This window comes from Gymnodraco acuticeps, unplaced genomic scaffold (genome assembly GCF_902827175.1).
Source record: "Gymnodraco acuticeps unplaced genomic scaffold, fGymAcu1.1, whole genome shotgun sequence".
Taxonomy (NCBI): domain Eukaryota; kingdom Metazoa; phylum Chordata; class Actinopteri; order Perciformes; family Bathydraconidae; genus Gymnodraco; species Gymnodraco acuticeps.
The window spans coordinates 1,914,913-1,932,693 of record NW_022990346.1 but is presented as its reverse complement, the minus strand read 5'-3'; the positions used below and the strand labels follow the sequence as shown (position 1 = coordinate 1,932,693).

General features: G+C 41.0%; 2 protein-coding genes across 5 annotated transcripts in view; both read left to right on the top strand.

Moving 5' to 3' along the window:
• The window catches only part of rad18 (RAD18 E3 ubiquitin protein ligase), a 40,878-nt gene extending 26,128 nt beyond the window's left edge, over positions 1 to 14,750 (top strand). For 3 of the 4 annotated variants that reach the window (XM_034223913.1, XM_034223914.1, XM_034223916.1), the window contains 4 exons: positions 1,899 to 2,030; positions 2,725 to 2,839; positions 10,930 to 10,974; positions 14,346 to 14,750. In XM_034223913.1, coding sequence (XP_034079804.1) covers positions 1,899 to 2,030; positions 2,725 to 2,839; positions 10,930 to 10,974; positions 14,346 to 14,451 — 398 coding nt within the window. In that variant the 3' untranslated portion in view covers positions 14,452 to 14,750. The remainder of the gene's footprint in view (positions 1 to 1,898; positions 2,031 to 2,724; positions 2,840 to 10,929; positions 10,975 to 14,345) is intronic. The other variant, XM_034223915.1, reaches the window with a different exon arrangement.
• On the top strand, positions 2,923 to 5,625 carry LOC117551172. The gene has a single exon (XM_034223917.1). It carries the CDS (start codon positions 4,960 to 4,962, stop codon positions 5,578 to 5,580), a length of 621 nt encoding a protein of 206 aa, XP_034079808.1. The 5' UTR covers positions 2,923 to 4,959; the 3' UTR covers positions 5,581 to 5,625.
• Positions 14,751 to 17,781: the final 3,031 nt, after the last annotated feature.

Below are 17,781 nucleotides of genomic sequence, written 5' to 3'. Positions count from 1 at the left end.
TAATTATAGTACGGTAATGCAGTTGAGAAGTAGGGTTTGTTCTTCTGGGAACTGAAGACATAGTATACTTTCATGTCAAACAAAATCCTCACGATTTGTAATCTCAATCTTACTTCATTTTCATTTCATTTCCTTTTTATTTGTCCCGCTCATGGTACGCAAAACCAAATGTACAATAATTGCCAAGAAAACATGACTCTACCAAAACACCATTGAGCGAAAAGGAGCAGGAAGAAGAATAAAATCTTATGTGACGTGCCCCTTTCTAAAAAAAACTAAATAAATACAAATAGATGGTCTGCCCTTCATAATAATTTTTTTTCACAGCCAAACAGTATCTTAGGATACTAAGAGAAACACAACAAAAAATACTTATTTCCCACTTGACGGTTAACGGAAAGAAACAATACAACAAAAAACAACAACACCAAAACATCACATCTATAAGGAAAATAAATTCAGTCGAGAAGTCATCATTAGAGCCAGCCTCATATACCTTCCATAACAATTTACCAGCAACAGAATTGCTATCTTCAGTGAGTAATTTTGCAGCAAAGGGTGGAATGGAAATGTAAAACTGATGATACTGTCTGTAAATGCTACTGAAGATTGTTTGAAATTGATTCGATAGTGCTACTTGGCTATTTAAGTGTCCTTCTAAGAGTTTTTTCCCCATTGCTATGTACTATTACTCACAGAAATCAATACCAGGTCTTTTAATTCTCAGGGTAGAGGTCAAGATAAAATAGCAGATTAGAAAACATTATCCAAAATTATGTTGTAATGATTGAGCAAGATAAAAGGCTTGTTGGAAACAACTCAGTTCTAACTTAAAAATGGGTTGAAAAATGGTTGTGACTCACAGGAGGAAGGTTCTATAAATAGCCGCACTGCTGTGATAACCTCTTGATTTATCAGTGGAGGATGTGGATGACTCACTCCACCAGCATTAGGAATTGGGGAAGAGCAGCACAGAAACATGCACACAGTGAACACACCGGGTGATGCAGCCTTTAATGACTCATTCTTTTAGTGATAATAAGATATGTGGGTGTTTGAGCTTAACAACTGAAAAAAAATGTTGTGATTGGAGTTACAACATACAATGCTACTGGGATAGTAAATCCACTAGCAATGCAATGTTGAAAATGCAGTAACCCCTATTTTGCATCTTACAATGCCTGATGTATTCCCTTTTAAAGCTGTGTGCTGCATCCCTTATGTCTGTGAAATGTACCTGGTGCATGAGATGTTAACATCATGTGTAACTCACAAAATGCACACATTAGTCTAATCCTTACAAGCCTGCAAACAAAACTAAAGTGTTACATGTGTACCGATGTGAATTGGGAGCCACACTCACAGGAAAAGCTTTGCAACAGCATTGTCTCATCTTTGTGTCTCATCTTTTGCTCACGACAATATCAGAGGCAAGGCTCAGATAGCAAAGTTTCTAGTGTTAATTGCAGTGTTTTGGTCCTTTTCTCTTTCCCTCAGTGCTGTCTCCATACTCCTGTTTTTGTTTTTTTGTGTTTGGATCACTGCCCAAACTTTTATTATTATTTTGCCCGCGTCGCTTGTCTTTTCAATTACTGTTCGGCCTCCACCACAGGAGTAAGATGATTTTGTTACTACAGTAATCTCCTTTCGTTGGTGGTGTTTAACCTCAAATACAGAAGCCAATGAATAAAACCATGTATCTTTACAAAGCTATTCAACCTTTCCCAAAGAAAATGAGTCTGCATTCATGAATATGAAAACAGTTTTTCCCAAACAACACTCTATACAGCGATATTCTTGTGGGATGTTATTTCTGTATAGTATTTTTTATTATACATTTAAATGTAATTTTAAAATGCGTATTTTTTTAAAATATTCAACCTTATTTCTGACTGCAGGGAAGCGGCACAGCAGTGACTTTTCACGCCTGATTGCTCAGGTTCGGGGTCGCTTAGAGACCACCAGGCAGACTCGTATCAAACGGGAAGACATTGTGGAAGGAGACGATGCACAGAAAACAAAGGCTGCAGGTACTGCAATACTTTTAACTCTATCAAGGAATAAAATGTACTTTAGCAACAGGAGACTTAAAGGAATATAGGGACTCTGATACCTGATCCCCATGCTAACGTTATTAATTGCTTTGTTGCAATTAGTGAGGCGTGCAATGCAGCTCAATGTGGTGGGTGAGTGTGTGGGAGAGTAAATGAAGCTCACTCATTTACTTGTTCCATCCTTGCCGAATTCACAACACGTCTGCACTTCATTGTTGGGCACATCAGAAATGTTGAATGTTGAAGAGGAAGTGCAAAGGGAATTTTCTACTTTCATTTACCAGGTGTCCAGAATCAATGAATGATTGTGTTGCTCTGTAACTGTAATCAACCATATACTTAACATGTGTTCATACAGTTTTTCACTGCCTAAATACACTAACTAAATGATTTAATATTGGTGTTGCATGCTGCTAATTTGCTTGGTTTGCAATAATCAAATGAAAAGGCACACACCAAAAAACCTGACACTGTCCACTGTGTGAGAGGCTAGGTTTTTGTGATGCTGCCAACAGGACCTAAATGCCATTTCCATTGAGAATATGTAAAAATGTGGTTTCTAAGGGATACCAAGGTTGTCAGAGGCATCCTTTATATGCACACCACCCTGATTTTTCCTGGGTGTCTGACATAATGATGTCTATTTTGCCCCCTCCTCATCACGTCGCAGGATCAATAAAGGGCTCAGTGATGAAAGCAGAAGACAAAGAATCTGACGAGGAGCCACCTGCAAAAATAATGGAATGGTCCTCCAGCCCCGCCCACAGTGAAGTGTCCATCAGCAGGTGAGCCCTACATAATGGACACTTTAGACACCCTCAGAAGTCAGACCTTTTATATGCAACAGAAAAGCGGGATTTATTTTTGTTATATTATTTTTCTACAGTTTGAATCTGTCTGTGAAAAAGGTCTATTTCACACTGATTGGTATGCCTCTGGTCTAGGGAAACCTAGACATAACATTAGTGTTACTTCCCACTATTTTCATTCGCGCATGAGCTGCGAGCACCAGAGCCTCGCAGTGGCGAAACTGAGGCTCCCTGGTTAACTGTGGTAACATGAAGAGCCGCTTGGGAGCCAAAACAGACGACGCTTTAAGAGAGCCGAGCCAAATGATCCGGCTCACTAATGTAAAAAGACAGTATCTATAAGGGACGGCCCCGCTCTCGGGGTGGACGCCCTCTCAGCCCTGGTCTGGCGGAAACACTGGCCCTCACTGTCTTTCTTAGACGATTGCAAGAAGGCGCAGTTGGTCGAAATAGCAGAGCATTATAAAATTGCTGTTGTAGGGAGCAACCGGAAAGATGAGATTAAAGCTGTCATCGTGTCATTTTTGTTTGAGCAGGGGGTGTTGCAGAAGAGTGAGTCTGGTGCGGCAGGGGTTGTGCTGGTAGTGGTTCAGACAGCTGGTTTGACGTTCGAGCAGCAAAAAGCTTTTGGCCATGGAGTTTGAGCAGGAGAAGTTGCAGTTGGAGGTGAGGTTACGGCAGCAGGAGGTAAAGAAGCGTTTAGAGGTGGAGAAGGTGCTGGAGGTGGAAAATATGAAATGTGAGGTGGAACATGCTAGATTACGGCTGATTGGAGAGGGCAAGCTTTCATCTGATGGTTCGGCATCAGGTAGTGGCGATGTTATTTCTAACTTGCGGTTGGTGCCAAAGTTTAATGAGCGTAACCCTGACGTTTTTTTCACCCTATTTGAGTGCGTAGCTGCGGCAAGAAACTGGTCAGATTCGGACAGAGTGCTGTTACTTCAGTGTGTACTCACTGGGCGAGCACAAGAGGCCTATTCAGCTATTTGTGGCGAAAATGCTTTGGACTATGATAGAGTAAAATCAGTGGTGTTAAAATCATATGAACTGGTTCCTGAAGCGTATCGTCAAAAGTTCAGAAGTTGGGTCAAGGGGGATAAGCAGACAAATGTGGAGTTTATCCGTGATTTGACTTCTCATTTTCAGCGGTAGTGCGCGGCAGCAAAGGTTGCCAGTTTTGACGGTCTTTGTGAACTCATTGTATTGGAACAGTTTAACGATGTTATCCCTCAGCGTGTGGCCACTTATGTAAATGAGCAGAAACCTTCCACCGCGCTTAGAGCTGCTGAATTAGCGGATGATTTTGTGTTGACGCATAAGGGTAGTTTTATAGAGAAGTCTTCTAGGGGTGATTGGAGACGTGGAAAAGATGGTGGCTATGCCCGCGGTGGTGCAAAGGTTTCACCAGGCTCCTCCCGTAGATTTGCAGGTACGGGGCGACCCGAGGGGGCCAAAGTGGGCCTATGTCATTATTGCCGAGGAGAGGGTCATTGGAAGGATCAGTGTCCGTTGCTGGAACCTGAGGGGAAGCCTTATTTTTCATCACATGCTCCAGCCATGTGTTGTTCTGCCATTTTGGTTAAAAAGCTGCAGGGTGTAGGATCGGGCATGGTGCCTGATAAGAAGCTGGTTTGTGCCGACTTGGATGTGGGTTCTGGTTTTGAGCCGTTCATAACGGAAGCCGTTGTATCAGTAGTCGGTAGTGACAAGTATGTTCTGATTAAGGTGTTGCGTGACACAGCAGCTCGATGCTCATTTATTGTTGAGTCAGTGTTGCCTTTTTCGTCAGAGACAGAGACTGGGGATTTTGTGATGAGGGGCATGGAGATGAGCTTGATTCCTGTGCGACGTCATACAATAGTGCTGGATTGTGAGCTGGTGCGGGGAGTTGTGTCTATCGGCGTGCGTCCCGCGTTGCCACTTGATGGGGTACATATGATTTTGGGCAACAATCTCGCTGGTAGTGCTGTGTGGGCTGGTGTGCCACCGCCTGTGGCGGTTTCCAGGCCGTTGGCATCCGGGGAGCCAGGTGAGAGCGGTTTGCAGTTTCCAAGTGTGTTTCCAGTTTGTGCTGTTACGCGTGCGCAGAGCCGTGGATGTCTGCTGACCCGCCTGTTTCGGAGTGTAGAAAAAGTGGTGTTGAACAGGTGGTCTCACTGCCTGATCTCCCTTCGTCTGTGTCAAAGGAGGAGGAAGACGTGGAGACTCTTCTTCACTCAGAGATCCTGGATATATTCGAGGAAGGTCTTGCTCAATTTGTTCAGGACCCTTTACTCTGTGATCTGCCAATTCAGGTACATTTGGAGGAGGTTAATTCCCAGATTGCTTTGGAGTATGGCCAAGCCATGATTGTCAGGGTTTTAAAGGCAGATGGAGAGATTATGCCCATAGTTGTGGTGCAAAATGCAACCGTCTTGGATCTGAAGAAGGCCAGTGATGATAAGATGAGGCTTAAGGACTATGGGATCAGAAACATGGAAGAAGTGACGTTCATGAAAAGACACATGAAAAAAGTCCATACTGGACACACACCTGATGGTCAATATACACAGGAGGATGTTGGTTTGTCGTGGATCCCTTTGGGGCCCCGTCTTAAGGAGGGGGGGGGCTGTGATGCCCCTGTGGATTCATCTGGAGAGGGTGTGGCTGTGCTGCATCCAGCCTCCTTGATTGCAGTAACTCAGGGCACCTGGGTCTGGTGGCCTGCAGTTATTTAAAGCCTCTGCCCCTCTCTGTCTCCCTCTCTGCTGCTCCCTGCAGGCACCCCGGTTTTGTTGAGTATGCTATGAGTTTCTTCAGTTGCTTCACTTTGTGCACTTCAACACTCTCACACACATACAGTGGGGCAAAAAAGTATTTAGTCAGCCACCAATTGTGCAAGTTCTCCCACTTAAAAAGATGAGAGAGGCCTGTAATTGTCATCCTAGGTACACTTCAACTATGAGAGACAGAATGGGGGGAAAGAATCCAGGAAATCACATTGTAGGATTTTTAATGAATGAATTGGTAAATTCTTCGGTAAAATAAGTATTTGGTCACCTACAAACAAACAAGATTTCTGGCTCTCACAGACCTGTAACTTCTTCTTTACGAGCCTCCTCTGTCCTCCACTTGTTAACTGTATTAATGGCACCTGTTTGAACTCGTTATCAGTATAAAAGACACCTGTCCACAACCTCAAACAGTCACACTCCAAACTCCACTATGGCCAAGACCAAAGAGCTGTCAAAGGACACCAGAAACAAAATTGTAGACCTGCATCAGGCTGGGAAGACTGAATCTGCAATAGGTAAGCAGCTTGGTGTGAAGAAATCAACTGTGGGAGCAATTATTAGAAAATGGAAGACATACAAGACCACTGATAATCTCCCTCGATCTGGGGCTCCACGCAAGATCTCACTCCGTGGGGTCAAAATGATCACAAGAACGGTGAGCAAAAATCCCAGAACCACACGGGGGGACCTAGTCAATGACCTGCAGAGAGCTGGGACCAAAGTAACAAAGGCTACCATCAGTAACACACTACGCCACCAGGGACTCAAAACCTGCAGTGCCAGACGTGTCCCCCTGCTTAAGCCAGTACATGTCCAGGCCCGTCTGAAGTTTGCTAGAGAGCATTTAGATCAGGGGTCCCCAAACTTTTTCCTGTGAGGGCCACATAACTTTTCCCTTCTCTGATGGGGGCCTGGTCAGTTTGTAACAGAAAAAGTGTGACGATCGCATGGGTGTCTAAACGTAAACATTTATTGTTTTCTAGAAAGCCACACATAACCAAATATTAATAACCCTTTCCGGGATCTTCACAGAAAAAAAGTCAGGAAATAAATAATAACATTATTAATGAAATAAATAATAACCAAATAACCCTCTCTGGGTTCTTCACAGAAAAAAGTCCATTGAAAATTACTGTAACTTTCTGTTGTGCCGTGCACAATCTTAACAGGTAAAAGTTTAGCTTAGTTGTCAGAGCAGAATCTCTCAAAATAAACGTGGATTTACGTAAAAAAAACTATTTTTTCGGGGTTCGGGGTGTTTTGTTTGATTTTAAACAAACAAAGTCTTGGCTTTCAGAATATTAAACTTTTATTTCCTATTTATTTCTCACTCGCAATCTGCTCTTCCGCAGCGCCGCCCCCCCCCCCTCACTCCGCTGAAATTATGAATGTAAGAGTATAGTAATCATAGATAACACTGCAGGGTCCGTTACAGTTTGTTTTCATCTGATTTCAATTAAACAAAGTCTTGGCTTTCAGAATATTAAACTTGTTTCGGCAAATTCAGATGATAAATACAACTTTGAAGCTTCGGCATAATTACAAGCGGAGAACGGCAGGCATAACAACAGCCGGTGTTTCTCGTGAGTGTTTTCCCTGGGAAACAAACACAATACACACAAACGCAAAATGACACAAGCACACACACTCACACGCACACGTATACACACACACTCGCGAGCTTCCCCTCCAAACGAAAATATCTTCCCTCGGTAGTATTTTGATCATTTGCTCCGCTAATAATCAATCAGATCGATGGATTCCAGAGAAGAGACAACTTTGAAGGCCTTTTTCTCAAAATTATGACTCGGTGACAGTCATTATATAATGTGACATATTTCGCTTAATATTTGAAGTACAAAAACAATCCTGATATCATTAGAAAGCTAGGAATATCCTCTTTCCAACTGTGTATACAACTCAAAAGGTGTCTTCGGGTCAATGCGACTGATTTCGATAGAGCAGGTCACAACATTTTGACAGGGGCTAGTCTAGGATTCGCGTGGCCAGACTGAAAAAAAAAAATAATAAAAAAAATCATAATGCGTCTCTGGTATTGTTCAGGGGGCCGGGCCAAATGTGGAAGCGGGCCGTACCCGGCCCGCGGGCCTTAGTTTGGGGACCACTGATTTAGATGATCCAGAAGAGGATTGGGAGAATGTTATATGGTCAGATGAAACCAAAATAGAACTTTTTGGTAAAAACTCAACTAGACGTGTTTGGAGGAGAAAGAATGCTGAGTTGCATCCAAAGAACACCCTACCTACTGTGAAACATGGGGGTGGAAACATCATGCTTTGGGGCTGTTTTTCTGCAAAGGGACCAGGACGACTGATCCGCGTAAAGGAAAGAATGAATGGGGCCATCTATCGTGACATTTTGAGTGACAACCTCCTTCCATCAGCAAGGGCATTGAAGATGAAATGTGGCTGGGTCTTTCAGCATGACAATGATCCCAAACACACCGCCCGGTCAACAAAGGAGTGGCTTCGTAAGAAGCATTTCAAGGTCCTGGAGTGGCCTAGCCAGTATCCAGATCTCAATCCCATAGAAAATCTTTGGAGGGAGTTGAAAGTCTGTGTTGCCCAGTGACAGCCCCAAAACATCACTGCTCTAGAGGAGATCTGCATGGAGGAATGGGCCAAAATACCAGCAACAGTGTGTGAAAACCTTGTGAAGACTTACAGAAAACGTTTGACCGCTGTCATTGCCAACAAAGGGTATTATAACAAAGTATTGAGATGAACTTTTGTTATTGACCAAATACTTATTTTCCAGCGTCATTTGCAAATAAATTCTTTAAAAATCAGACAATGTGATTTTCTGGATTTTTTTCTTATTCTGTCTCTCATAGTTGAAGTGTACCTAGGATGAAAATTACAGGCCTCTCTCATCTTTCTAAGTGGGAGAACTTGCACAATTGGTGGCTGACTAAATACTTTTTTGCCCCACTGTACATGTCCATACAATCCTCACCCTGCATTTACACTACTGATACCACTGACATCCACACCTCATACTCTACTTGTTTTGCACTTAATTAATTTGGTTGATTTGAATGTTTTGCTTAAATAAACACATTTTGTTAAATGTGGATATGGTGTGTCTCCTCTTTGCTGTGGCCTTTTGAGCCAGGTCATAACAATCAGTAATACAACCAATATATTACTGCTCATTCACAAAAACTCACCTGTTGCTTACGTCCACAAAATAACTTGTTGGCTTAAAATGTGTTTGCTCTCTCTCTAAAACAGGTTATCCAAGCACATATCTGTTTAACATTTACATTTTTACTGTTTGGTTTAACATTTTGGAAAATTATTTAACATTAACAATGTTAAGCTGCAAATGAAACCCATTGGCATGTTGATTTGGCAAATGCTTAAGTACATTATCACTATGTCTTTATTGTTATAATTGACCTGCTCATACCAGTTTGATCCTAACACCACCATGATCAGCCTCATGCTGTTCAGTTCAAAATGCACAGCTGCAAACTCCAGAGTGGTTGTTGGTGTTGTGACATACTTTGCGTATTGTTTGCTGGTGGGAACTCATTACAATATTGGGAGTTTGGGGGAAATGGACAGGCCGGAAACTGTATCCAATCCAATCCGATCCAACTTTATTTATTTAGCACATTTAAAAACAACAGAGTTGACCAAAGTGCTGTACATCAATACATATATAAAAAAGCAGCATACATACATTTAGAGAAAAACGGTAGGACAAAAATAAACTAATGTAAAAGCACGGGACAATAAAACCATCCTTATAGCCACAGACGGAAAACCCTCATCCATGATGTAAAAACTGGTGCTGTCAAAATTATCGCGTTAACGGCGGTAATTCATTTTTTGAATTAATTGCGTTAAAATATTTAACTCATTTAACACATATGCAGAATGGCCCGCCCCATACGTGCCACCAGTGGCAGCGCCAGGGTATGGCTGGGGTAGGCTACACCCATACCAAGAAATGGCTTAGCCCCACCATGAAAAATGATGTTAAAGTAAGCAAAATAAAGTCTGCCAACTCGCGCGTAGTAAATTGCACAGACAGCAGTTAGTAAGATTGATTTCAGTAGCCACGGTTTTGAAAACTTTTGTCACGTAGTGATCGTCCTCTCAATAGAACATCTTTGATAACGGCGTGGTGTTGTTGCAGGAAGTCCCGACGGAGAATACTTTAGCTGTAGTACGGGGTGCACATAACTGGTACGCAGGTTATGTGCGTAATCTGAAATGCGTACCGTCACTTGTGTCACAAAGCGCATTTGCGTACCGACGTACTTGTGAAGCTTTTCCAGAAGGCGGTTAGATCACCGGACGACAGTCGGTCTCCGTGTGCACAGACAGGGCTGCTGTTAACGTCGGTCTGTACAACGGAAAACTACGCCAACCGGCTGCGGAGGGAGACACTCAGTTCTCGCGCAGTTCTCCAGTGAAGGGGGGCTTCACTGGAGAACTGCGCTAAAACAGCTGATCACAACCTTCACACTCTGTGGTCACGAAATACTCCACTAGCCGCCGCCGCCCCCCCCCCCTCTGTCGACTTTCCTGAAGTACTCCCCCGTTGATAGAAATCAACACGTAATGAATTAAGACCCCACGGTTTGATGATTGATAGGTGTGTGGGTTGTCTTTCATTTTGACACGCAGAAAAATGTTATAATAAACATAGATACTGTATGTTAAATGGATATATCCGCCTTCTTTCATTTATCTTTCCATTCCCACAACAATATGCATAAATAAATGGCATATTTTGGACATAGTTCGAATGGTGATTAATCATGATTAATTAAATTTTAAGCTGTGATTAATCTGATTAAAAATTGTAATCGTTTGACAGCCCTAGTAAAAACATAACAAACCAAATGAAAATTGAAAACCCCAATTTAGAAACACAGACTGATACGTCTCATACGTGGTCTGCAAAAGCACAGGCACTTCAACTGCCTTAACTCCCAGATCTCACTGCGGGACAGCATGAGACAGTTTTGCAACTGTACCCTCTTGGTAATATGAAAAATCTATTTCTGATTTTCTTTATCCTGTCAATGGCATGACTTGTCCACTGATAGTTGTGTCATACAGTCCAAACACTTGTCTATAGGCATCGTCCATATATTTTAGGGCATCACAGTCTTTAACGCAGCTTTTTTAAGGTAATTTACTAAAGTACATTCAGTGTACTAAGTTTGACTATTGAAACAGAAGAAAACCTATATCAGTAAAACTTTGTAAATGACATGTTCGTGCTCTCCTCTCTCTCTTTCTCCCATCACAGTTCCATCTCAGACATCTTTGGTCCGGAGGCTGTCAGTAACCCTCAGTGAGTAACCCTGCTGTTATTGCAACTGTCAAAATCTGAGTGTTTTTCTATGCCACCCCACAAAATTGTATTAAAAGTAATCACACAGTTCTGGTAATGGATTAACATGGGACTTTGTTACAGAGTCTAGAGGCTTTAAAGTGGAAAGAGACAGATGAATATACACAATACTAACTTGTATCAAGAGCAAACATAATCACACACTGGTGTTCCTACTTGCAAAGGAGAAGCATGATGTGTTTATTGTTGCATACAAAAATCAAATTTTTACAAAAGCTTTATGAGGTTGTCGACATGGGTCTGTAAAGTGAGGTTTAATTTGAGATCACTGAAGAGTAATAAGTGCAATCATCCCAACAGCCAGTGTTAAAAAGATCATGGTTATGTTTGTTGTTTTGTTAGAGCTTATCAGACCTCTACAACAGTACAAATGTCTCCCTGTATTTGAATTGCGCATTATGTAAAGTTAAGGTCTAGACCTGTCTGAATATCTGGGGAAGTTTTGGAAATTTCCAGATATGGATCTGACAGAAATAAGGCGTTGACATTCTTCCCTTGTCATTGATATTGATCAATCCTGCCTTTTTGTTGAGGCATCTAAAATGGTCTACAAACCATAATAAAACAAGAAGAGCCAGTAAGCCTGTAAGACTGCCTGCTTTCATAGATGTTGTTTTTCACTCGCAGCTTAAAGTTGGACAGGTTGTCCCTGGTTTCTTCTGATGTTATACCACGCTTTTCCTCATGTTTGGGGACCTTAGTTATCAGAGGCAGCAGATAGCACTCCTGTCAAATAAAAGTGGAGCGTTTTTCTTGAAGTTAGTGTCCCTGAGCTCCTAGTGATTGACAACGTCCCGGGCAATATTTCTAGGGACACTTAGTTATTTAAGCAATATATTTAATTGTTCAGTTGTCCATGACTCAAACCAATTATAGCTGTGTCAAGTGGGCTTAATATTGAGACCTAGTATTTGGAAGTCTATTTTCTGGATTCTGTTTATCCTCTTTCTCTTTAATTAATCATTTTGTTACTGGACTCTTACTGCTGTCATCTATATCAAATTATTTTTGACAGTTTAATCAAACAGCAAGCTCTTCTGGTCACTTGGTACTTATTCTCTTGCGAACTGTGCATTACAAAAGGATTGTTTCTTTTTTGGTCACAGAAGATAGGACAAGCATACATTACAAACTCTGTGGCACATCACAGTTGTTATCATTGTTCTGTGCTGTATGATTATAACTCACGGGGCAAGTTTGTTTCAAGGACATTTAAAATATAGAAATCTTTGCTGTCACACTACGAACAAAACAACAGTCCCACATACAGCTCTGAAAAAATTAAGAGACCACACTGAGGCATTATCAGTTTCTCTGGATTTACTATTTATAGGTATGCGTTTGAGTAAAATGACATTTTTATTTGATTTTTTAATTACAGACAACATTTATCTGATGGTATTCAACTGACACTGGAATGGAAGGGTTGCCATACATGTAGAGATTGAGATTTAAGAAAGATTTAGGGTGGTTAATTTTCCTAATTTGTTCCAGAGCTGTATATCCGGGGTGCGATCTAACTTTGTGTGTCTTGCAGTTAACCAAGACCCTCTCCTAATCTCTTTTAATGACCAGCTCATTTTCGGTATATAGTCAGTCACAGCACACCAGTCCTTTTGGGTCTTGAAATGCTTGAGCAACTCAATAGCCAAAAGCCAAGTCTGTGAGTTTCCCAAGTGCGAAAATATATGTATTTTCCCATCAGGCAAGGCTTTATCTCCTCTCCTCAGCCTTTGTCTGACAATCATGAGAACTTAAATGTTGAATGTTTAGTCCTGATCCGCACTTTGTACAGAGGCAAACTGCTTGCTTACGAGTAATCTAGCATGCTTACGAGTAATCTAGCATGCTTAGTTGTCTCCCCATTCTCCCCACATGTGGACTTCTGACCCAAATTCCAGGGCTGGAATTTTGTTTTTCCAGTCCATTCAGTGAAGATAGAGGCAGAGAAGTGGCTGGAGGGTTATATATATCTGTAGTATAATCAGCTGAAGAGAGCCCTTCATGTGAAGCTGTAAGTGGTTCCACATGGAAGATGCTGCGGTTTCATGTTATCGGAACATCTCTTATGGGACAGATCTGATGTCCCCAACACCACGTGCTGACCTGTGAAGCCCACCAGGGCTTACGCTGTAGCAAGAATTGCTGATGCGTCAGGAGACAATTAATGAGGGAAAACAGCTTATTTAAGGGCATTGAGCGCTCAATGCAGACATGTTGCTCTGACAACAGTGAGGTTTCTTTCAGAATAAAACTCGGAATTTTAATGATGAAAAATGCAGATTGTTCGTCTCAGATAAATAAATAAAATACTATATTATTACCACGTTGGAACTGTCATATTGATGTAAAAATAATGAACAGAGTTGGAATTCAATATGCCAGTAATGTGCATTGCATGATTAACATTTTGGAGAATACACAATTATTAAAGAAAAAATCTTGGCAATTCTGTTCACTGACCTAATTAAACGCTACCCATGTTGTGTTTATTAGTTTAGGAAAGGGATATCACATGACTTGTGAGAATAATATCATTATCCCAGTGTGTGTGTGACAATATTCACTTATTTTGCATTAAATTATGCTGATAATAATCCCTTTTATTGAAGTGAACAAAAATCCAGCTTTTTACAAAAATGTAATGTACAGTAGTTTCATTCTATGACAGATTTAATTAGGGGTTTACTTACCATCAATAAAATGTATTAATACAGATTGACAATATGAGACTATTGCAGGGCATACAACAATATTAGTATTATTAGTGCTGTATTGTTTGTTACTATTATTCAAAAAGAACATTCTACAGTACTTTTTCTCTTTTATTCTACACACAATAAGACTCCCAGGATCAAGGAGAGAAGGAGACAATTTAAAAAAAGACCGTTTGAGATTGATTTAAATCATTTGTGGTCTTTATGGCTCTGGGGCTTGTTGCTGATGCATATTTTGGAAAGGAACATCGTGATCGGTAGGTCATTTACTGCTAATTGATTGATTTTGTGCTGAAACAGAGCAGCTGGTTCTCAGCAAATGTATAATTATTTAGCAGCAGAAGCGTGACAAAAAGGATTGGCTCTATTACCACAAAATGTGATTTTTCAGATGATCCTTTGTTTCAATTTAGTGCAATTTAAAAGCCCTGAGTAATAGTTGTTTTACTGTTTCCTTGTTTTTACTGCAACAACACTTCAGGACATGAAAGTCTGAGCATACTAATAATACCATCTCAATCAACTTAACATTGCTTATTTTTATTTCTTTACACAAAACACTAAAAGATCACCTCTGACAATGTTCTATCATAGAGACATGGAGGGGAAACCAGGTCAAAAGAGAGCATCGAGCACGAGAGAAGACGATGCAGCATCCTTGCCCGTCAGTGGAAAACGACGGCGGAAAACAACGATGTAAAAGATGTCAATTAAATACATTTTTGAGTGAAATTCAAGCAAATTATGAAGTGATGCACTTTATGATCTTTCTGGTTCCGGCATTTCATTTGTGTGACTTTCTGAAGTTGCGTTATTTACATCATGTTATGGTATTATGTAATGTTTAGAATTGTTACATTCTTTACGGTCTTGTGATCCACGTTGAGCTGTTGCCATATCATCACATTTTTCCAGGACCAAGAGGACTATATAAATGTTACTTGTTCTAAGTTTCAGTGTAATATGGATTTTATTCTGAAATAAACTTGTTGAATTCTGTGGTTTTGTATTAGAACATTTTTCTGGTTACATAAAAACGTTATCTTCCAACATTCACCGCCCATGTCATCACAAATTGATGTTAACGTGTACAAATCTAAACATTTGTGCTTTGGCACTGTGGTGTAAATAATAAATTAGCAGTTGTATGAATGATCCCCAAAAATACCTAATATGCACTTTTTTTCACCAAATAGCTGGATGTCTTTCTGTTTGCTAAACTATGACGTCAATCTTCAAAATTACCCTAGAATATTTTGGCAAATAAGAAGCTTAGTCACATAGGATTCCTCTGTCATGGCAATTGCAAAGCATGCAACAAATCTGGAGCTTTTAAATTATTTGTTTTCTTTGAAAGAAAAGTAATTCAATGAAACATAATGCTTGTGAAAACCGCAGGTCAAAGAAAGCAAGGGTGTAAACACGTAGCGAGGTGATGTTTATGTGAACTTGCATGGGAGAGTGTGCGGGAACACATTTGGGAGCCGACCTGGATTGAAAACGGAGCTCGCCTGGAGCCTGCAGTCAGAAACATGAGTGCCTCTGACCAGACTCCCTCCTCTCTGACAAAGCAGAGACGCACTGACAGACATTGCTGGACTCCTTTCAATGTGTGTGATGCTCATTAATAACACACACGTCTGATCCCATTGCGTCCTCATCTCTTTCCAATACAGTGATGCTATTTGTCTCTGGTCTAATTAGCAGGGACTCTTGTCTGGAACCACAGGAGAGGTTTGAGTGGCTCCTTATTCCTGCCCCCACTTGGAATGCAGTGAAGCACGCAGTGATATCACTGATTCCATACACACATTGATCCACAGACACTGCCTACTTTCAGTAGAAATCAGTCCCCTTATTTTTCTGTGTCTTGGCGATAACGTAGAAGGGAAAATTCATCATATTTCCAACGCAAGGTGAAACAACATTTTAATCTTATAAATGGTAACGTCACTGCATCGTGGTTGTAATCAAATGTGCCCACATTCTAAATGTCCTGTACAGCCGTGAGTGAGAGCCTGTATAGCCAACCAAAGCACTTAAAAAGTAGGGGTGCACGATTCAGGAAATCTCACGAGTCGATTCACAATCGATTGGCGATTCAAAATAGCTCAGGAGTCCGCCCTTTGAGGCATGAAGAGCGGGCAGAGTGAAGAGGGTTTCCCTGGATGCTGCATAAAGTGCCATGTTAGCGGGACATTACGGAGCTCACGCCATAGAGAAAATGGAAAACAGCGTTTCGGCAAGACTGTAAAATGTGGTTTGAAAAAAAACAAACTAGATAGAATCGGGATTCTTATGTGAATAAATTTTACTGCGCACCCTACTAAAAAGGGATAGCCAATGTAAATGTCATGGTGAGAAATCAGAAGTCAGAGTATCAGATCTACAATGGCACATTCACCATCAAGACCGAGATTTCTGCATTAACTTCTCAACTTCTCAGCCTCGAGGACGAAAATGGCTGCAGTGTTATCAGCCCTTTTGTGCTTAAAATCCTTTTGTCCCCCCAAGCATTTGAAAGATCCAGCCAATGGAGTGACTGATTTATCTTGATCCAGAGGCGGGGTTGAAGGGGGTGCTCTCACATTAATAGTGATATTTCTGTATATCAGTGTTGGATGGCTTTCTGCTGAAAGAGAATTCCATTTTACCATCTTTAAATGTTGTTTCAGAATATCAGCAGCACAATAACCTCTAAGTAGACTACTGTAGACATTTTCAGTGGTTATTTTGTGTAAAGTTCACTGTAATTTGGATTGTGGTTTATATTTATAAGACAACTTAAATAAGACACTAGGAGACTCATATACATTTAAAATCTATGGATAACGAACATTTTATAATTAACATTAACAAACAATCCCATAACACAGTCTACCCCTTACTCGTGTTTTTTTTCCTGTAGTTTGGCATCTAGTTTTTTTTTTGTATGGAGTACAACAGTATATAAGAAACACACCCTGGTATCATTGTTTTCCCTTTTCTACATTTGTACAGTTTTTACATCTACATTACAAAGCAGCTCTAAATCAACTTGTGTCAGTTATTTGATGGATCAGTGTGCCTGCTAAGTTTCCTGTAGAATAAAAGCATGTTTTTTAAGTTGGTTGGACTTTGTTGCATGTCTACTCACAATGTACGCTTAAGACGAAAAAAGACTTGGACTAGCTGTAATAACCAAATAATAAAAAAATGTTTTTTGCCTGCACTGAGTGCCTTCGTATTTTTTGATTGTGACGTATAGATCAAAAAGCTATACTGTAAGGACAAGTCAAGTTATTTTTTGTCTTTTTTTTCAGTCTACATTATGGCCTCTAAATAGCACCTGCTTTTTGATAGCTGCACTTGAAGTAGCACTCCTCCGACAATCTATCACACTTGTTCTCTCTATGAAAGGTTCACTTACTTCAGGTACCACATCTTGTGGCTGAGGATTGAGTTCCTCAGTTCATCCAAACCATTTCCAGGACAATTCACTTGATAGTGGTTCAGGAAAGGTCTTGACATTTTATTACACGTCCCTTAGGGTGATTTGTGATAACAAAATGTAGTTCAAACCGGAGAGACGTGATGTAAGAATTACATATTTATTGTTTACACGTCATATGAATGAAATGATTGCCATGATAATACAACAGGAGAATGTAATGGTGTTTGGCGATTAGGCCCCGGTTTGCAGGATAATCATTCAGGAGGGAAAGCACCGCTCCGATGAAATCCCCGGGGTCTAGACACTGGTGGTGGTGATGAGTAGGTGAGACCGGTCTGAAGGAGGAAGGTTTAGCTTTGTCCTGAAGGAGACAGGAGGCGAGAGGGGTGGAGGCGGGTTGCGTGTGATCATCTGCAATGACAACTGACAGGGAGGAAGAGCAGGCATTTAAGGCATTTAGCATGTGCAGCGATTGGCTGCTGAGGGGTGACGCCCTCGTATTTAATGAGGGGGGAAGGGAGCCATAGAGTGACGTGTGAGTGACTCGAGTTAGGTCTTCCTTATTGAACTTGCGCTAAAACTTTCATTTCAAACCGG